At 31.8% G+C, this 22,230-nt stretch overlaps 3 protein-coding genes across 6 annotated transcripts; 2 read left to right on the top strand and 1 right to left on the bottom strand.

Moving 5' to 3' along the window:
• LOC106757058 (magnesium transporter MRS2-I) lies at positions 1–4,021 on the top strand. 4 transcript variants are annotated; one of them, XM_014639641.2, is made up of 11 exons: positions 3–339; positions 423–452; positions 583–727; positions 851–972; positions 1,464–1,538; positions 2,516–2,740; positions 2,839–2,883; positions 2,988–3,032; positions 3,129–3,200; positions 3,341–3,463; positions 3,587–4,021. In XM_014639641.2, the coding sequence occupies exons 1-11, from the start codon at positions 100–102 to the stop codon at positions 3,671–3,673; spliced, it is 1,209 nt and encodes a 402-aa protein (XP_014495127.1). In that variant the 5' UTR covers positions 3–99; the 3' UTR covers positions 3,674–4,021. The 4 variants fall into 4 exon arrangements, with proteins under 4 accessions (XP_022634825.1, XP_022634826.1, XP_014495127.1 ...); XM_014639640.2 differs by having other exon boundaries at positions 5–339; positions 3,171–3,200; positions 3,587–4,018; XM_022779104.1 differs by having other exon boundaries at positions 1–339; positions 3,341–3,700.
• A 1,746-nt stretch (positions 4,022–5,767) lies between these two features.
• On the top strand, positions 5,768–12,557 carry LOC106757147 (E3 ubiquitin protein ligase DRIP2). Its single transcript, XM_014639744.2, has 7 exons — positions 5,768–6,300; positions 6,938–7,037; positions 8,409–8,739; positions 8,846–9,291; positions 9,413–9,463; positions 11,586–11,658; positions 11,938–12,557. The coding sequence occupies exons 1-7, from the start codon at positions 6,186–6,188 to the stop codon at positions 12,109–12,111; spliced, it is 1,290 nt and encodes a 429-aa protein (XP_014495230.1). The 5' UTR covers positions 5,768–6,185; the 3' UTR covers positions 12,112–12,557.
• A 7,241-nt stretch (positions 12,558–19,798) lies between these two features.
• Positions 19,799–21,771, bottom strand: LOC106756869 (PRA1 family protein F2-like). Its single transcript, XM_022779106.1, has one exon. The coding sequence runs from the start codon at positions 21,177–21,179 to the stop codon at positions 20,568–20,570; it is 612 nt and encodes a 203-aa protein (XP_022634827.1). The 5' UTR covers positions 21,180–21,771; the 3' UTR covers positions 19,799–20,567.
• Between the last annotated feature and the right edge of the window lie 459 nt (positions 21,772–22,230).

Raw genomic sequence — 22,230 nt, forward strand, 5'->3', positions numbered from 1 at the left:
ACCCCACACACTACCTGTCAGTGTTGTCACCAAATCAACTCATGCAACATATCTTTCATTGCTCCCTAACTCTCTCATCCTCTTCCTCACTTCCACCAAATGCCTCTTTCTGCCTCTCTGCTCCAACTTCAACCCTCTTCACAAAAGAAGAAAACTGCTGTTTCCAGAAGTTGGGTTCTGCTCGACCACCATGGCAAACCCACTGTGCTCGATGCAGACAAGCATGCTATCATGCGCCTCGTTAAAATTCACGCCAGGGATCTTCGGATTCTCGATCCTCTCTTATCCTATCCCTCCACCATTTTAGGCAGAGACAAACTCATTGTTCTCAATCTAGAGGCAAACACTTCGCTTTCATCACTTCTTTCTTCCGCTTTCTAATCTTTCTTTCACCAACTCATTCATTCTTTTCTTTTCTGCAGCACATTAAAGCTATCATCACTGCAGATGAGGTATGCTTCCTACTCATAAACTTCTACAAAATTCAAATTATGAACTAGTAATCTATATATGTAATATTTTTTTTAAAAAAATCCATCACTAATATTTGTGAGGTTGTGTTGTTTGTTATTGGTGATGCAGGTGTTGCTGAGAGACCCAACGGATGATGACGTTGTGCCAATTGTTGAAGAGCTTCGTCGACGGTTACCCAAAGTAAGTGCTTCTGGGGAAGGCCGAGGAGAAGAAGAGACGTGTGCTCAGGATGGTGAAGGTGGAGACGAAAATGGTGTGCTTTGTGAAACATTTTGATTTCATTTTTTGCTATAATTAAGCAGTGTTAGTGTTGTTCTGTTTCGGGCTCTTAGTTTTCCTTCTGTTGCGATAATGGAAAATTGACCATGGCTCGTAGAATTTCCATTTGAGATACGGGCTTTGGAAGTTTTATTTGAGGCAATTTGTAGTTTCCTTGACGCACGAACCAGAGAGTTAGAGACTGCTGCTTATCCAGCTTTGGACGAACTTACCTCTAAGGTAAAAAGTCTTTGCATAAGAATTGTATATGTTTTTCATATATTTTTTCACCCTGGTACAAGAACATAGCTTAAACATATCTTCACATCATTGTATTGTCACTGACAATTTGTCAGCAGCATATGTCAACTTAAAAACTAGGCTAAGAAACAATTTTGTTTAAAATTTGTGATATCAATTTCCTTTTGATTTTTAAAATTAGTCTCCCCCTTTTAAGCTAGCACAATGGTTTTGGAGTAAGAATGAGATGTAGAACTATTATCAGAAAGACAGCACAGTATCCCTAAGGACTAAAACCTAATACTAATGGTAATTTCTGATTTAAAACTTCAGATAGCCTCCATACCTTATGCAAATCTGGTGCATAAACATGCAGTTTGTTATTTGAAGTTTGATTTTGCATTATCAGTTGTGAGTTGTGACAAATTTTTGACACTTGATCCTCCTCTTTCCCTTCCACACCTCTCTGATTGCATGACACTTGTGTCCAGATTAGCAGTCGCAATTTGGATAGAGTGAGAAAATTGAAATGTGCAATGACGAGGCTGACAAGTCGTGTTCAAAAGGTATGTTCAAATAACAGATAGATATTTTAACACAGTTTTATTCCTTTCCCCTTCACAACTGAATTCCCGTTTTCCTTTTCTCCAAGCGTTCTTTATTTTTAAATTGTACTTCTAAAATAAGAAAGTGGCAATGCTGTTGTATGAAGCCCGCATACTCTAAAACTAAAATTGAGTTTTTTTAGCTATGTTGTTCATGTTGTGAAAGGAATTGTAATGCTTACTTCTTTGAACAGAAACAAAAAGATCCTAAAGGGACAAATATTTAGATTATGTGCAATCTAGTCTTTCTTTACTTCGTTTTAGGAAAGATGAAAGAAAGGTCTAATTGTATAAAAAAGGAGAAACAAGGTTACGGGCTATTATTAGAGTACGATCAACTTCATGATGATGTTGAACTTTAGCAGACTTGATAAATGAACTTAGAAGCTGTTTTCTTCGGATGATGGTTACCGAGGAGATGGAAATGATACAATTAGCATTACACAATAGTTTAGTAATGATGTTTCTGAATTGTTAGCTATTGTAGTCAATAATTATTTTAAATTCAACCCAATGTGTTTTTATTGACGTAGTTAGCCAAAACTAGTTGAGATACAGACAAAAAGTACATTATTTTGTTATGATCACATATTTTTGTGATTATCATAATTATAAATTAACTAGGAATTCGACGTATTTTCTCTATATACATAAAATATTTTACAAATTTTGTCCACTATCCGAATGTATCTTATCCAAAATTATTTTAAAAAAATTGTCTCAACCCCGAACGTGTTGGTGTGTGTGTATATATATATATATATATATATATATATATATATATATATGTATATGTCTGTATCATATTGTATCAGTAAGATAAGAAGTACATGGGCTTCATATAGGTAACTAACTTCCCTGTCACTGATTTTCCCTCTCCTTTTCATATTACAACCAGTATATTTCAGTTTGCCTTTACTTTACTAGCTTTCTTGTAGATTAGAGATGAATTAGAAAACCTACTGGATGATGACGACGACATGGCTGATCTTTACTTATCAAGAAAGTCCACGGTTTCATCATCTCCAACAAGTAGCTCTGATGCTCCCAAGTGGCTTTATGGTTCTCCAAATACAGGTTCAAGAATACACAAATCAAGCAGAGCAAGTGGAACAACAGTTCAAAGGGAGGATGATGTTGAGGAGCTTGAAATGTTACTTGAGGTTATATGAACTCTTCGTCTATAATGTTGCCACAGTACAAAGATAGTTTACTTAAATCAATACCATTGAACTGAATAATGTTGTGCTTTGGTTTGCAGGCCAATTTCATGCAAATTGACGGCACATTAAATAAATTGGCCACAGTATGAACTGCATTTTCTTCTAATCTTCCCTACTTCATTTCTGATCTGCACTGCTTATAGCTGATAAACTTTTCTATTTTGATATATACTTCTCTTCATTTCAGTTGCGAGAATACATCGATGACACAGAAGATTACATCAACATACAGGTAAACTTTAGGCACTAGTGCTTCATATATTTTAAGCTCTTACTGGAGGGGGAAAATTTTTAATTTTTGAAGTGAAATCGAGCACCCCATTTATAGCATAACAACTCTTTGCAACATGTCACACATGGATGCACGCAGCTTGACAATCACCGAAACCAGCTGATTCAGGTATAGGCTTTTCAAGGCCATTGTTTTCACCTTATTAAGTATTTATGTGCATATAATTCTCACCAACATTTTTAGAAACATTTGCTACCAAAGCCATGATTGAAACCTTTAAATATATTTTCTATCCTTGTTTGGGACAGCTGGAGCTCTTCATCAGTGCCGGGACTGTGTGTATGTCCTTATATTCATTGGTGGCTGCAATATTTGGTATGAACATTCCATACACATGGAAATCACCAGGCCACGAACATGTGTTTAAATGGGTATGCACATCACTTGCAACTATAAGAGAAAGGTTTTCAAATGCAACCTTTGTCACACAAAGGAAAGTGTTTGTTATAACAGGTTTTCCTGATTTTTTTCCGATTCAATTTTTACAATTTTAGGTGGTGATCTTTGCGGGAATGGTTTGTGCATCCTTGTTTTTATCCATAGTGTCTTATGCCAGACGCAAAGGCCTTGTTGGGTCTTGAAAAAATGTAAAGCCTAAAGATGTCGCTGGGGAGACATCAGGTTCAGTCAAAAGTGGTCAATTTTCACACGTTGCTTCAAAACAATACTATATTTTTTTTTTGAATATAATGTTTATCTCTCTGTTCGTATTATATATCTGTTTCCAAAGTGAACAGATTAATTTTTTCACTAACCACTGAGATTATTTATCTTATTTTTTAAAAGAGAAATCCCTTCATTTTAACAGTCAAAGTCCCTCACATGTACAAGTAAAAAAAAAAAAAAACATTAATTTGGTTTTTAATGTCTGTTATTTGGTCAAATCAGTTCTGCTCCAGTTCCATCTTCTTACGGCACCATCGATTATGCGCATGCAGGTATCAATAACTGCAATCATAGAATTATTATGAATTTATCATCGTTTCACGACAATTTGTGATCTCGGGCGTTCTCCTCCACCCCTTGGTTTGGGTCCAATGATTATACATTGGTTTATTTTGTCCATAATAAATGGTGGCATGAAAAAGTTGGAGAAAATAATCAAGACAGGAGTAATTATTGGTAGCAATTCTTCCAGGTAATCATGTTATATTAGCAAACAATGAAGCATGGTCAGGGTGTGGACGTGATGTCTGAACTTTAGAAAATTAAGGTTAGCACAAAAAAAAGTTATTTGTCGGTGGTAACTGTTATTAATATATACAAATCCGTGTTTCAAATTCCCAAAACTTTGCCTTAACCTCTGACGTGGATTGACCTCGAGATGCATGGTTTTTTTTTTTTCTTTTTTTTCACATTGCACGAGTTTCAATTACTGAATTGCGCATGGGCCAGAGGTAGAGTGGTGAGGACCCTTTTGCAAATAAGATAAAAACGAAGATCACATGTTCCATTTTTCGACAAAGCCAATTGAAGGAGCTTTCTAACTTTGGGGTTTGGTTTGGTGTGTGCAAACCTAATTTTATTATTTTATTTTATTTTCTAGATTAAAAAGATGAGATAAAGGTATCGCTAACTAACAAACCTTCAATGCGAAGCAAATGACATTCGGGCACGTATTTAACATTTCTACGTGAAATTGCTACACCTCACATCAACATTTCAATATCATAAACCATAAAGCTGCACACAACAACGATAATACACTGATGCTTCAAACAGTAAAGGAGAAATTTTATTAATATATTTACTGTAAAAATTATAATATGTTATAATATTAGGCTCTGCTGTCAAATAATATTTCAAAGATTATACAAAGTAATAGAATAGATAGTTTCATTTTTATTCTATCTTTTTTGTGCAAATAAAAGGCTTTAGCATGTGTGAACAAAAGAGCTTCTTTCTTTTAAATCTTAAATGAAAATCATCATTCAATAGCTACTATAGATTTTTTTTTTCACTCCTTTTTATTATTTATTATTATAACTTCACTGAGTTTCACTTCAGATTATTCAGTGGAATTTTAGGCTCCATTTGATATTTTATTTAATAATTGAAGTTTGCCAATAGTTTGTTTATCTATAAAAATTAATTACAAGAAAATAGTTTTACAACCATTCATGCAATTTGCTTAATCAAGTGACTTAGAGCCTTTAATAATAATAATAATAATAAAGAAAATATTAAAAAATTTATCCAACTTTTTATTAACTCAATATTAAATTATATTAATCCATTTTAGATAGAGTGTTTTTTATTTTAAATAAATCTAATGTAACAAAACATTGATATAGTCCTCTTACATTACCCTAAAAATTACCCAAAAAAGGACTCTCCTTAGAACAAAGATTCAACGCATTGAACACTCAAAACACATTACACTCCATTCGTAGTATTTTAGATTCCAAAGAGATAAGAGACTGAAATTGGAAGTTAATTTTGCAGAGCTTATTTATATGGTGAACCCTCCCCATTACACGCCGCCCAAGGATGCGCACCTTAACCCCGGCGCACATTATCGCACACCCCGACTTCTCTAGCTGTCCTTTATTTTTTGGTCTAGCTGTCGTTGGTTGAAGTGTGGAACATATGTCCTTATAATATTTTGTTTGAATTGTCTATATTTTTTAATAAATTAAAATTCATCAAAAAAAAACCACATAGAAAAAGAGAGAACAAACACAGAGAACACAGCCATAAACACATAAACACTCGGTTTCGGTTCATGCGGGAACAAGGTCCTCTCGATTCAGATCACCCACAAAGCAACACAAACTCCCTCTGTCAAATCCAGCATAACCCACGTCAAATCCTTTCGAATCTCACCGACCCATTTCATTTTCGCACCGGTTTTCCTCCTTCCTCACCGATCGTTGTTGCTGCAATACCCACCTTTGCCAACAGCTCCATCCATTCCCTTGAGCTTATTTGTTCTCCGTCCCACCCTTTTCCACACTGCGTCTTCTTCTTCTTAATGCAGAGAGTGATTGCCATGGAATGGACGTAAATTTGGGAGGTGCAGGCGTGGTGATAGCATGCAGGGTGTGAGCGTGTGAGAGTAGTTCGTGTGAGCGTGCAAGAAAATTAAGGAGCATGTCGAATCAGGTGGTGAAGGTGAGGAGGAACACGATTGTAGCATGCATGACTTGCCCACTCTGCAACAAGCTGTTCAGAGAAGCCACAACCATATCTGAATGTCTTCACACGTGTGAGCCTTCTTCTCTTTCAATCTGTGTCAATTTTCTCTTCGATTTCTCTGCATTTGCTTCCTCCTTCACTCTTTGCCCCGATGCGGGAGCATCTGGACTTTGCGTAACCGGAGGGAGATATGGGTATTTCGTATTTTGACGTGTCCAACAAAAGTTTTATTTTTTATTTTTTTTCTAATTTTCTTTTCTTTTGGGTTCTCTCTCTATCTATACCTGTTGAGGACGTGAATGCTCGTCAGAAGCAGTGTGCTTTTTATTGGCTAAGTATTCGTATGCTGTTCCATTAATGTCCTTGGTGGAAAAGTGTTTGAACTTTTTACTACAATCCCCACTGTTTTTTTTTTTTTTTGAGTAAAACTGCTTCCTTTCTCATGCGAAGATTCAATCCTGATCTCACTGCATGCAAAGTTATACTAACTGTCCTGAAAGCTTGAATATTTTTATGGGGTTGGTTCTTGCATTTTCTGAATAATTTTCTATTGGTGTTTGTTATGTGTTGTTTGGTCGAATTTGATATCTTTGCATGCACTTTTTTTGCTTCACCAGTACAAGCTCTAAGCAAAGCCTGTTGTGTGTGACAACTAAACTAATAGTAGATATTTTTTTTTTTTTACTTTTTCTGTGGATTATATTCAGTTTGCAGGAAGTGCATTTATGATAAAATTACTGATGAGGAATTGGAAAGTTGTCCAATATGTGGCATTGATTTGGGTTGTGTTCCACTCGAGAAACTGAGGTTAGTCCCTGCCTTTAATTGAATTCCAAGTCACCCTTGTATACTCTTGTACTTCTTCCTTTAAAAAGGAAAAAAAAAAAGAAAACGAAATGCCTCTCTGCTGCTATACTTTAAGTTGTTGAATATGCATGGAGGGTGTTGTGGTATGCTGTGTAGTAAGAGTTTATCTGTATGCAACCCACACCCTAATTAGTGCTACAACTTACAAGTCTGCTAAAATGGAGATACGCCTTTAAAAGATGAAACCTTTCTTTTGAAAATGAATAATGTTGTTGATGGGTCGAGACATCTGCTATAAAGCTGTTGAGTACTGTTCGTCTTTCAAAAAATCTGTTGAAAGATCCTGCCTGGGACCAAAGAAACAAATAGCTGTCATAGACCATACCGTTATCCTATCTTCTTCGTAGGTGATATTATGCTGTTGCATCAGCGTGCAAGAATGATAAATATTATGCTTTTATTGTGCTGTCAAGAGAATGTTGCATCGATCTTTTACTTTATGAAAATTGACATAAGAAGGATCCACCACCTGCCTGACAAATTTGTTAGATTAATACATGGATATAGTATACAGGGAAATAATTAAATGCCCTCAAATTTGACATATTTCTATAATTTAGTCGATGATATACATATGGTAATGCTTGTAGGTTATTACTTTATTTTGAATAGTTTTCCTGACAGACATTGCATATGGTTAGTAATATAGATTATCATAAATGTAAAGTGTTTAAGGCTTGAGAAATACAAAATTATGGTAACAGTCAAATGTAATCTGTAACAATTATGTTTTTCTTGGTCTGCTGATTGCATTTAATAATTTTTCATTTGAACTTCCAGTCGAAAACAGAGTAAGATGAAACGGAGAAGGATGGTCCTTATGCAGTTACTTGATAAAAGGACTGAGATAATTGATATCAACAAGGAGGGATTTAGCATCTGTTTTGATTGAGAAATTTTAAAATGTAGATTTATTAATAATTTCTTTTGTCTTCAAAATTATATCATTTGATTCTATTGCAAGTGATGGTGTTTTTGTTTGCAGTGCTTGCCTTAATTGTGGTATTACCCAAAATTGATGTGAGACATAAGGAGGATGATGACGAATAAACAATTTGGGTTTATAATAATTGGATTGATGAATTTTCTAGGTTAGGGTAAACAGGAGAGTAATCTGAACTATCTGAAAAGAAGTAGATCAGGAAGAGTGTTTTTTTTAGTGAATTACCTACACCACCGTTTCATATAATGAAACACACTTCAAGCATTTTTTGAAAACTACAATCAAACAAAACCACATAGCTGATGATGTTGATATTCTCTTTTGAATTGTTGCGTGCCAAGTTACCGACTTTGGTTTCTGATTTCCAGGCCAGACCACAGTTTGCAAGATGTGAGGGCCAAAGTTTTCCCCTTGAAGGGAAGAAAGGTGAAGGCACCTGAAATTGTGACCTCAATACCATTACCAGCTAGGAGAAAGGAGAGATCTCTTTCGTCTTTGGTGGTGAACACTCCAAGGGTATCTACACAGGCAACAATGACAGGAAGAAGAACAAAACCTTCAAGAAAGGCTAGTGGTCTGCGGTCCACTAGTTTTTCCTTTGAAAAGTCCATTAAAAAAGAGGAAGAATTACTGGAAGATCATCTTGAGAGTTCAAGCTCACCAGAAAATTCAAATAAGTTTGCTCAGAATTCCGGACAGGTAGTAGGAGAAACAATCTAGTTCTTATATTTGAACTTGCTATGTATTGTTCTGTCTCAGTGTTTTAAGTTCTTGATCCTGGTTCATTTTTTTTTTCCTGGTGCAGAGTATGTCCCCTTGTGAGGGTAGTCAATCTGCACCCAATAAAGGATCGGAGAATGGTGGCGAACCATGGGATGCAAAAATGGATCTTTGGAAGCCTTTGAATTGTTTAGTAGAGGTGGCAAGTAGGAGTAAATCTTTCAAGTCTCATGTGCAAGGGTTTGATGCTAAATTAGAAACCACTCAAGTAAGTGAGAGTGACTCTCAGATGCAGAAAACTAAAAATAAGGAAAATAAACGCAAGGCAAAAGTTGAGGATGAAAAGATTAGCCCTTATCCTGCCTCTTCAGATACAGCAAAACCCAATAAATTGCGCAGAATGCGCAAGAAGAAGGAGCCTGCTTCTGGAGAATCAAGCATATCACCCCAAGCTGTGCTTGATTCTGCCAGTAGTAATAGACTCTCTAGGACTGGTCCAATCTGGTTCTCCTTGGTAGCTTCAGAAAACCAGTGAGATATAAATCTTTGAAACTAAATAACTTATAATATCAAATCCTGAGGATATTATATATCTCCTTCATATCCTTTCTTTGGTTATTTTTTAAGTACTAATTTCACACTAATGTTTCAGGGGAGGAGATGCACCGTTGCCACAAATTCCTGCAAGTTATGTGAGAATCAAGTAAGTTCTTACGGACTCCATGTACCTTTATTCTCACTATTTGGTACTTTAGTTTTTTATTTATTGCGTTCTTTTCTAGGAGGAATGTCATGCTTGGAGCAATGTATAACTTACGTTACTCACTACTATATATGTGACTACTATATATGTGAATCTCTATAGAAATTTTCATGAATGTTTATCTCAGCAAGCCTTTTCTTCGTGTAATCAGTTTTGAGCAACATTTTAAATTATGCTTAATGACAGCACAATATTGCTTCTTGATAATAGCAATGTCCTCGCATTCCATCAAATCTTATCAAGAAGAATAAATTACATGGATACTAGATTTCTTAAATTTTGGCCTAATATCTCTCCTTTTTGTACCCTTATCCTAAATTATTTGAAAAACATTACACCAACGCAACTTAATTGTTTGAAAAACATAACTGTGCATCTTTCTGTGGGGGAGGTTGTTGTAAATGTTACAAAAAGAGGAAGGTTATGTGCAATCTGAACAAACTTCTGGAATTGTCTACTTAATTTACTCTAAGATTTTTAACATCTCATTAAGTTATATAATAATCTATAAATGCTAAAAAAATCTAAAGGGTACTTGTTGAACCTCTAATTTTACCCTTTAGCAATTTAGATCACTCAGATACATACATCTCTTCAAGTTCTCACCCATTCGAAATTGTCCTCACCTGGGTTTTTACAGGGAGTGAAAATGGAGAAGACTTTTTTTTCTTTTTTTTTTTATCAGCTTAAATTGAGAAAAGATATATATAAGATGTAGAATTCAATCTTTAGTTGTTTAGTATAGTACAAATAAAAGAGAAAAAGGCTTTAGAAAGTTTTGTTTGATTGGATATAAGAGAGATAGAGAGATGAATAACAATAGATAAGAAATAGTAAGGTAGGTCCTACTATTTTTTAAAACTATATTTTTCTTTTCTTTTCTCCTTCCACCTAATATATAATATTAATTCTCTCTCTCTCAGTCCTTCTTCTTCTACTCTACCAATTAAGGCTTAGTCTGGAGGCCAAAACTCATTACGGTTTGGGAGTTGGGATCAACAACTCTTTTGTTTATATTTACTTAGATCATCTTCAGTGGGAAGGGCTTGCATGAGTTTCTTATATACAAAAATAATATCCTAATCTCGGTTATTCAAACATGGTTTTCTTAACATTGAAAGGAGTTGTTTTATAGAAATACTTATCTTCAATTTTCGAGAACCACTGTTTGTGAGATCCATGCTAAAATATTGTTTTTATTGATAAAAAAACTCATAAGAATTTCATTGGAGATGTTCTATGTACACTTTTAAATCTATTGCTTTCTTTACTCCGTTTTAACACAATAATATGATTAATTCGTTTGTCAGAATTTATGCAGATCAAGGAAAAATGTAAGCTATTTTAGGATGGTTTGGGAAAAATAAAATCGAAAAACTGAAGTCCAGCCATATTTAGATACTTTTTTAACAATCTGTATGCAGATCAAGAGTGTGAATAAATTTTTTTAACAATCTGTATGCTTTCAAGAAATCCAGCCATATTTAGATACTTTTTTCTTCCCATCAATAAATCTAGCAATTAGCATATGCTTTCTGTCTTTTTTTCTGATGTTTTGATTTTCAGAAAATTCATTTTAGCTTCTTGCAGCAGGGAATTTGAAGAACGTGTATTTGTATCTATCTAAACTTTAAATTTCATATAAACTCTGCCCAGTACAAACTTAAAAAAAGAAGATATTACTCTTCTTTTCCCCACTTTTAGAATAAAGTATCCTTGTAGTCTTATTACAATTACAAAAAATTAGTCAAGGAAGAAATTTGCAATTTTTTTTCATTATATATCGGCTGTATTGGTTATGAACACGAGAGAACATGTAAAGGGTAAGTCAAAGTTCAGACTTTTTAATAAGAAGGGGGTATATTGATTGTGTAATGCATTTGTACCATCTCTATGGGTTTTCTGTGTCTAGTTTAAATGGTTTCAGCTAGCTTTTTGATACATGACAAAAATATGCTTGAAAAACTATGTCCACTCTATTTATGCTGCTGCTAAAGCTTCTTAAAATGTGGAAATCCATCTGAACTAGAAAACGATATAATGTCTTTTCTGTTTGCTACAGGGATGGTAGCGTACCAGTCTCATTCATCCAAAAATACCTAATGAAGAAACTGGACTTGACTAGTGAAACAGAGGTAACATCAAAAAAGGCATCAACAGGAACCTGAAAGATTTTATTGTCTTGTTCTGATTGTTGTCTGCTATACCAAAACATAAACAGTTTGATTGTCCAGAAGTTCATCACACTTGCATTATTCCATTAACATAAGCCATAATTCCCATCTGTCGCAACTTTTACTGTACTTAACAATAACCATGGAATTTGAATTAAACTACTCTTTACACGATTGTTGTTTTCTTAAAAACATGTCTGCTTTTATGTCACTTCACTCTTGAGGTAATTGATTTTGCAGGTTGAGATTAAATGCATGGGACAATCAGTGCTCCCCACATTGCGTCTATATAATTTGGTTGAGTTGTGGTTGGATACAGCATCGACGTCACAGAGAATTCCAGCAACTATTGGTTCATCAGCAAAGGATTTTGTCATGGTATTGGCTTATGCTCGGAAGGTTCCTCACCCATGATTCGTACTCCGAAAATGTTCTTCATAGCATAGTCACTTCACTTACCATCACCACCGTGGAGGACATGATTAGATTGGCCACATAAATTATAAAGCAAAATTTTCTCCATTAAAACATACCCTTCTTCTGTTCATTAATGTAGGCATTCTGATCTGGTAGTTATTTTAATGTTCATTAGATCTTCATTTTTCAAGACCATTTTTTTAAAAAACAATCGCTTTACTCCAATAATTTGGAGGGCACATGTGACTTAGACATAAGAAGCCATGCCTGGTTAGAACTTAGAAGAGATGCTTTGTTGAGAATTTCACATTCGAATGAAGAGGATTTTTGTTTTACTTTTTTATCCCTTATTCTTTTTGTTTGTTCTCCAATCACCAACCGTAGAAACTGCAAACACTATGTATGTATGTATGTAATCTTGACATCGTATTTCATTGGTTCTATGTTTTCTGTTCTTTCTAGAATCGAGATTTCATAGTTATAATTTAAGTTTTCAGACTTTTTTTTACAGCAAGACTATGAAGAGTTGAATTACTATTTTCTACAGTTAGTGAGAACATTTTTGCGAGGTCATTAATAATCATGATAGAAGTTAATTAATCAATTATACATAACATGATTAGACATTAATATACAAATCTTTATGAGTGAGTATACACATTGATTTTGTTTATGGATTATAATGATTGATTAAGAGTATATATAACAGATATGAATTGTTTATTTCAATATTACGAGTCTTACAATTTACTCTAATATTATTATAAGTACTTTATTTTATTTTACGATCTTAGGCTTGACCTATATATTAATATTTTAAATATTTTTATTAATATGTCTCATTTATCGTATAACAAATGTTAAGCAATATCTCGATAATAAATTTTAGGTTTAATAGTCAATTTTGTCCTCAGTTTCGTTACAAATCTCAATTTAGTCCTCGTTTTAAAAGTGATTGAAATAGGTCCTTACTTTCAAAATTGTGAGTCAAATTAGTCTCTTCCATCAAACAGAAACAAACAACTTTAAGAGTTTGATGATTTGGCAGAAGAGATATTATTTTATAGATATATCTATAAAATAATATCTTTTATGCTAAATCATTAAACCCTTAAGACTATTTGATCTGTTTAACAAAAGGACTAATTTGACTCAAAATTTTGAAAGTGATGACTCATTTCAAACACTTTTAAAACGAGAGACTAAATTAAGATTTGTCAACGAAACTGGGAACAAAATTGACTATTAAGCCTAAATTTTACTATGTAAACTTTGTTTAACTTGAAATAACTTGTATAGCTAGTCTCATTAGAGATTAACTAAATTAGTTTTAAATTTAACAAAGTACTTTCGATAATTATATATTATTAATCAATTTAATTTATGACATTGTAACGAATTGTAAAAATTAGTTCTTAAAATAAATAAAATGATTTTTAAAATTGATTAAAGAAATTATTTTTAAAAATTGTAATAACTTATCAAATTGATTTATTTGCTTTCTTCACCTGTCAATTTCCAAAACTTTAGGATTATTCTCCTAATTTTTTTTCCGGCCCTGTGTAACACCCCGACAACTTACAGGGACTGTTGACTGCCCCCACACATCGCCACGAGACTTTCCACCACACATCACCACAAGACTTTCCAGTGTGCTTTGTCCTCACTCGCACACTTTCCGGGAAAACTTCCCGGAAGGTCACCCATCCCAGAATTTCTCCAGGCTAAGCACGCTTAACCATGGAGTTCTTATGGGTTAGGCTTCCAAAAAATAAATGCATTTTGGTGATATGGGTAGCCAAATCAATTCCTTTAAGCTATCCTTCAACTGTATAGTCTCATACCTATACAGTCTCCAGATCCCTCTCATTCCGGTGTATGTTCGATTTGTCCATGTGTCCCTTCCACTCGAAGCCTGCCAGGAGCCGCTCCTTATCCGTGCCCCCTGTACCATGCTTCTTGCACCGGCGATCACTCCCCGCCCTCCTCAGTGCCCGAGTGTCACACCCTGAGTCTTAGCTTATATAGTTTCATGAATTTTGTGTCAAGTATATGTTTATATTTGGTTCAAAAATATTAAAAGTTAAAAATATGAACCTCATTTAACACATTTCTATTTTATTTATTCAATTATTTATAATCATTTATTATTTATAAATTGCTTCTCTGTCTACATCTTACACCCTTTTAATAGCAGGATATTATTTAAGGAACAAATTATAAGATATCCTACAATTTAACTAATAAATAATTTTATATATTATAATTGATAAGAAAAATAAAAGTATTTAATCAATATAAACTAAAATTCGAAAATTATTTTTTAGATTTCATAATTGTGGAGAAAAAAAGAGTTAGAGTATAGGTTTATCTTGACTGTTGTCAAATAGTTTGCATAATGCAGAAAGCCGAATCTACATTTTTAGAAAATGCCAATCACTCAAATATACCATCTCATGATTCAATAAACACATTTACATACCAATTTTGATCCATCAAACTCATTACCATTTCAGACATGCCAATTTACAACTTAATCAAAACTTTTACATCCACAAATCCATTACAACTTTTATATGAAATACTATACAAACTAATCCAACTCAAACCAAAAATATTCACCCATTAAAGTCAAATTACCAATGCATGATTTAATCAACACGGTTAGAATTGTATAAAATAACCGCGTTTAGACAAAACCAAGATGAAAGATGAATTTTTTAATAAATATTGTGCCTTTAATTTTTTTCCCTTGATCTCACTTAGCAATAAAATTGATTATGTTAGTATAATTATCAGATAATTAAAAAGAGTGGGAAAAGAGAAAATTTCACAAGGTACCAAGATCATATCAAAAGATCATACATCTAATTATTAATCACTTTTAAAAGAGGACTTAAATAATCACTCAAGTAAACTGAGATTACATACAAATAAGAAATTAGGAAAAAAAATAGTTCTTTGGAAGTCATCGGAGGTAAAAAAACACCTTTTTTAAATCTACAAGGGATGAACACTTCATTTGATTCACACAAAGGATAACTTCTCTTAGCAACAACAACGATCAATCACTCAAGATCACATTTGACAAAAGTTATTGTTAGGTTTTTCAAAACCTTTGACAAATAGTTTTGAATTACTACTAACTTATGTAACTCTTGTATCTTTGAAAGTGAACCTCCACGTGATTTATAAAAGTCAATTTTAAAATTAGGTTTAGGAGATGAAGAGTGAAATCAAAACTGCCATCAATAATTGATTATTACTGCATTGCTTTTCAAAAGATGTTTCACCCCAAATTCTTGTTTTGTCAATAATCAACTATACCTAAAATGATAATCAATATGATAATTGATTATTGACATGCAGTTTTGAAAAAAATATTGGTCTGACTTAGTGATGTTATGTTATTGTATATTTAACTAAACTTAAGTTACTTTAATAACAACTATGACATATTACAAAGACAATTTAGATCAATAAAAAAATACAAGTCTTCCAATTTATCTTTGGCTTTTACTTCATCTCTGAATTTGGTATCATCACCAAAATCAACTTTCTTAAACTCCTACAACATCTTCTTTTATCAACACACACATAATTCCTATACAATGAATTAAAATTAACTCGTCATTCATTACTTTGGTTAAACAACCTTTACTTTTAAGGAGGATACTTTTTAAAACTCTAATTCACACGAAAAAACCTAATTCAACAAAAACTCAAATTAGATATTTAATCATATTATCTAGATCATAAAGTAATAGAGATTTTCAATAGCTCATTTGAGCCACATGCATAGCCTAAAGCCCACATGCAAATCAAGAAACAAAAATATATCTCAAAAGGAAAAAAAAAAAAAAAAAACTTACTTCATTTCACTCTTGGATAAAGACATAAAGTTCCTCACTACAATCGATTATATGCTCCTTTTAGACAAAAGGACAAAAGTAAAAATCAAGAACACAGAAATGACAAAGAGAAAACTTATGAAGAAGAGTTAGAGAAATTTTGACTTTATAAAAATAAACTTTAATTATAAGAAATTTATTTATAATTTAAACCTTTTATATTATTAAAATATTATGGTGTTTTATTTCATAAAACCCATCAGTACTCTTAAGTCATTTTATGGATACTTATGATTAAAAACACAAATATTCTTATTACTAATATTAACAATAAAATTATTTTTATTAATTAAATAAATTTTATTTAAAATAATTTCATCAAATAAAATACCTTCTTATTTAAATTAATCAATCACATATTATTTTAATTTAATTTTAATCAATCATATTTATCATAAATTAATTTTATCATTTTTTATTTTAAATAATGACTTATATATTACTTTTAATTAATATAAGTTTATCATATTAAATTTTAACTATAAGAATAAAATTGTAATCTTATAACTTTGTCTATTAAAACATTTTTTTTATCATTCACATCAATTAAATCACTAAAAAAATCTTTTATTATATTTTTCACTGTCTTTTTTTTTCTTAATCTAAATATTTTCGCTTTCACCTCTCTTTTCAAATACATCATATTTTCACTCCCTTTCATTTTTCTAATGAAACAACAGTTTTAATCGATTAAACAATCTATTTAATAAAAAAATATTTTAATCTATGTGATTAAAATATAAATTAAAGTAATTATAAAAGAGTTTTTGAACCTATGATATCCTAATAATAAATAAATGAAGGATTTTCTTTTTACCATACGTTTCCACTTTCTAAGTTCAAGCAAACCTTATACTTTAAAAGTTAGACAAAAATAATAGTCATCTAAAACAATTTCAAAATTTTAAAGTATGTTTAAGTTGACGATAAAAAAATATAAGTATGTTTAAGTGATATTATTTGGTTTAGTTATGTTTTTATCTTTATTTTTGTATGAACATTTTGCATTTATTTATGTAACTTTTTTTGTCACAATTAGGTTTCTGTTTGTAAAAATGTGATAGAATTTGGTCATTTCTGTTAGTATTATACTAACACTATTAAAGATGTATAATGTGTCAAGTCGTGTTTTGTTTTTGTTTTTTTATTTTTTTTTAAATTGTTACGTGTCAAGTTAGTGTCACGTCTATGGATGACAAAAAAATCTACGCTTACGGATATTCGCGACTAAAATCCGCGACGGATAATTGATACTTGCGGATATCCGCTATCTACAAAAAATAAAAATAAAAATTCAATTTTTATTTTATTAAGTTAAATATAATTAAAATTAACATTAATTTATATTTTACAAAGTTAAATTTAATTAAAATTGTACTATATGAAATATACTGATCGAAATTAATTGTCATTTATTGACAATTAACAAGTATTAATAGGTTAGATTGTCTTACTCTTTACAAAATATACCGTATTGATTATTGACTATTGGGTTTGATTGCCGAAAAATATACTACACTAATTAATAAGTCAGATTGTCTTACTCTTTACAAAATATACCGTATTGATTATTGACTATTGGGTTTGATTGCCGAAAAATATACTACACTAATTAATAAGTCAGATTGTCTTACTCTTTACAAAATATACGATATTAATTATTTATTTATTATATGATATTAATTATTTATTATTAGATTTGATTGCCTAAAAATATGATGCAGTACTGGTTAATCAATCGGCTTGTTTGTTATTGGCTCTATAAATATACAATTGATATCTAGCTACAATCTCCCTCTTCTATCCTGATAAAATTTAGACTTTTTTATATCTTGAATGTCGGAGTGTCTTCTACACGTCAACAACCCATCAGAGTGGATGACATTGTCAAAAAGGATTGAAGATCAAAAGAGAACAAAGCAAAGAAGGATGACTGACCATCGAACCAATTCAACCCAAATAAAAATTAAATTTTAATTTATATTTAATTTAATTTATATTATATTTTATATATTCTTTTTGTAATTCTATCTAAATTTTATTTTAATAATTTATAAAAATATATTTTTTTAAATATTTGCAGATATCCGCGGGTTTTAAAATATCCACAGATATTTTTTAGGCGGATACCCGACGGGTAACAGGTCGGATTTCGGATACAGTTTTATCTGGCAGGTCGGGTTCGGGTATCACACTATCCGACCCGAACGTGACCCGTTGTCATCCCTAGTCACGTCATGTGATAATGATAATGTTTCATGTGTCATTGTCAACAACAAGTGTCATTATATTAATATTAATTTAATCGTTGTATTTATTATTTTGATTCAATCAAATCTTTTTTTAGATTGCATAATTTCACCCTTCTCCAAATGAAACAAAATTTAATTTTTTTATAAATATTATATTGATATTTTTATTAAAATTTATATTGTTATTAATATTTTTAAAATGAGTGAGTTTATTTAAATTTATATTTTATATTGAAATTTATTTAAAACTGTTTGTGTTATATTATTTCTAAATTGTTCTAAAATTTTACATTTGAATTTATAAAATTATTAATTTTAAACCAACTCTAATATTTGTATAGAAATGATTGAATTTTATACTTTTCAAAAAAATACAATTATTTAAAATATAAATTCAAATAAAAAATAATATTAAAGTATGATATAATATAATATCAATACAAATAAATTTAAAATTAAAAAAAATAAAGTTGAACGTAAAATATAAATTTAAATAAACTTCGTCTTGTTAAAAAATATTTAATAAAATTATCAGTATAACTATGGCAAATATATTTTTTGTAATAAAAATAAAAATAAAAAAATAAAAAACTGACACATGATACATATTTAACATTATTAGTATAGAAAATGACAAAATTATATCACATTTTAGAAAATAGAGACATAATTGAGACAAAAATAAAATAAAGAGACTAATTGAAATTTTGGTACCAAAAAACATAATTAAACCATATTATTATCAAGTATTATTGAAAGTATCAGATTCATTAGAGATAAGTTCAATTTATTGTCATGTAGAATACATACATACACATACAGAAACATATATATGATTCAATAAAACTAGATATAAAATAATAAGATAATGAGATAATAATAACATAAGGTAAAGATAATGATAACTAATTATATTAATTGAACTTGACTTGGACTAGTGCAATAGAAACTTTATGATAAAAAGTTTGGACTAGTGCAATCCAGACTTTATGTTCAAAAGTAAAAAATATTTTATGAGTCCTGACCGATTTTAGACTAAGTTCATACAATTGATTTTGGAAGTAGTATTTACAAAAGTTATATTTCTTCATAAAAAAAATATGATATTAAATTAAAATTTTTAAACATTTTAAAAGATTTATAATATTAAATTTTAAGATTTTAAAAGATTAAAAAATGTATATATTCAAATGATATAAATTTTAATGAACTATTTCATCGATTGGATTTTGTAGGACTTTTTATTTATTTATACAAATATCATTCGCATTAAACAATTTCACATGAGATTTGTATACTTCAAAAGAGTTAGATCTACATAATTTTATAATGTTACTAAAAGCTGAGAGCTTATGATGTGATAACAGATTGAAAATGATTGCCAAACTCTCTTATCAATCATACAACTTAAAAAGCTTTATATATATGGCTGTGGTTCATTTATAAGGTTCTGATTCATTTGACAAACATGAAAATATTCGTTTTTTCTATCTAAATATCCAAAATAAGCAAGATAAGAGATATCGAGAGTAACAGATTCCAAAATCTCAAAAGCATCGGCGTTCCGTGGTTCTGTTTTTGCGTTGTTGTTTGAAAACCCTACCCACATGGGGGATCCAAAAGACAACGCTATTACAAGGTGTATAACAACACATGCCACTCATAATCCACAAATCACATCTCAAAACAAAATAAAACCTCACCCTTTCTCTCCACAATTTAATTTCCCTATAACTTTCTCTATCCATTTGCAACATTATTATTAAGGACATGTTTGTGGGTACGAATCGCTTTTCCCAAAGCAAAAAAACTTCCACTTCTGCTACCATTTCAAGTACTTGCAAAATCAGCAATCTTTCTTACAGAAACATGTTCTAGGCATACCATTATTGATGGGTCTAGCAATACCTCTTATTGTTTTACTCAAAAAACTAGACACCAAGCTACAACGTGTCATCCAGATGTTCTAGGCATGTACATTTTCAACTTATAAAAAGAAGTTTTACCCAACAACATGAATGGCCTAATACAATGCAAGAGCATATCAAAATCATACAACAAAATAACCTTGACTAAACTTTACAAACCCGTCCAAGTAAAATACATTAAACCAATTAAGCAAAAGAAGAGCCAGAAAGAATCCATAACATAAACTGGCTCGGTTAAAAAATGCGTGAACATTCATTTCACTGTACCAAATGCTCAAAAGTCAAAACAAAAAACATGGTATAGTATTTAAGGTAATGATGTTTCCATAAAATAAATGTACGTAAGAGTGACCTAGATACTACTAAGTGTACCCTCCCGTTCGTTTTGTAGGGGTACCCCCAACCACCGAAAGTAACCCACCGTCGTAACCCTCGTGTTCATCCATGTATAAATCTTCACTGCTCCTAAAACCAGCGTGCAATACCACCAGCGCAATCCCGACGACAATCGAAACCACCACGTTCACCCACACGCCGGTGAACACCAAGGCCACGACAGTCGCTGCCGCAAGGACAGCCGCCACCGTCCTATCATCCACCGAGGAGCCGAACACCACCACCGGCTCGTCCCGGAAGAAGTAGAGAAAGAACCAAGCGACCAGCGCCACCAAAAACACGATTATCGAGAGCGGGTGCCAGAGGAGGCTGAGAAAGAGAACAAACAGCACCATCATGAAGTAGTTCACGCGGAAGTGGTTGAGGTTGCGCTTCACGCGCATGGTGGCTTCGTTGATGGAGTGGGGAGGCGTGAAAGAGTAGAGCGCGAATACCTCTTCCCATGGCCTGCGCGTGGCAAAAGCGGGGCGTGCGGATGTGGCAGCGCGTGTGATAAAGTAAGGATGAGTGGCGGTGGATGACGATGAGGGCGAGGGGAAAGAACTGTAATGTGGCGTGGAGGAAGACGTGGATGACATCGCATCTAAAGTAATTAAAATCGGAAAGTTTGAAAGATTAACGTTAATCGGATGATGAAATTATAGATCCACACAGTGTTTTTGTGTTTTTCAGATTATGAAGAAGAAGAAGATTCAGGGGAAAGTTTTACATGTGCCTGTGTTGAGTTGGGTATGAACGGTGTCGTTTAGGTGTTGTGTTAGCGCTATAATAAAAAGGAAAGGCAGTGTTTGGCTGTCGTTTACTTCATGATCAGCGATGCCAGCGAGTCCTTCAAATCCCGTGGGGCACTCGAGAGATGTGGGTCCCACTCGGTAGAAACATGACATGTTGACAACTAAACATTGGGTGTTTATGCATAATTGCGATTATTATAGTATTTTTGTTCTAAAACTATGAATGGGTCAAGTAAGAAAAGGAGGATCTGTTTGGCGTTTTGGGGTTTTGACTACGTGGTAGTACTGTATGCGACAATAGGTTAGAAGCTACAACGCATAATATGAAGATGTTGTCTATTGTTTCAGATGAAAAGAGAGAGATAAGTTTGCGATGAGATGACTTTCCAGAACAATTCAAATTATCATGGAACCTTCTTTTCCATAAATGCTTGATTCTTAAAAATAAATGGTTATTTAGAGATATACATTTTAGAGTTTCTTATATTTTTTTGATTTTTTTTATACTGATAAATTAATTAATTTTGTTTTTATGTATTTATTTAATTTTTTTACAACATATATAGTTTATTTATTATGTATCATAAAGTCTAAATTGTATTATAAATTTATTTTATTTTATTTTATTTTGTAATAAATTTTTATATAATGACAAATAATTAATAAATTTTAAGATAATGTCTGACATAATCTTATATTATAACATATCTATCATGGAACCACAAATATGGAAAGGTAAAAATTAAAAAATTTCAGCTATGTAAACTACTTGCAAATCTTCACCTGAGAGAGAAAAAGCAAATAACCCAAACACTAGTATCCACGTTTTTATATTTAAAAAAAATGTGATGAATATTTGAAATTGACTAAAAATATGTAAAAATAGAAAAAAAAA

Source organism: Vigna radiata, chromosome 3 (genome assembly GCF_000741045.1).
Source record: "Vigna radiata var. radiata cultivar VC1973A chromosome 3, Vradiata_ver6, whole genome shotgun sequence".
Lineage (NCBI taxonomy): Eukaryota > Viridiplantae > Streptophyta > Magnoliopsida > Fabales > Fabaceae > Vigna > Vigna radiata.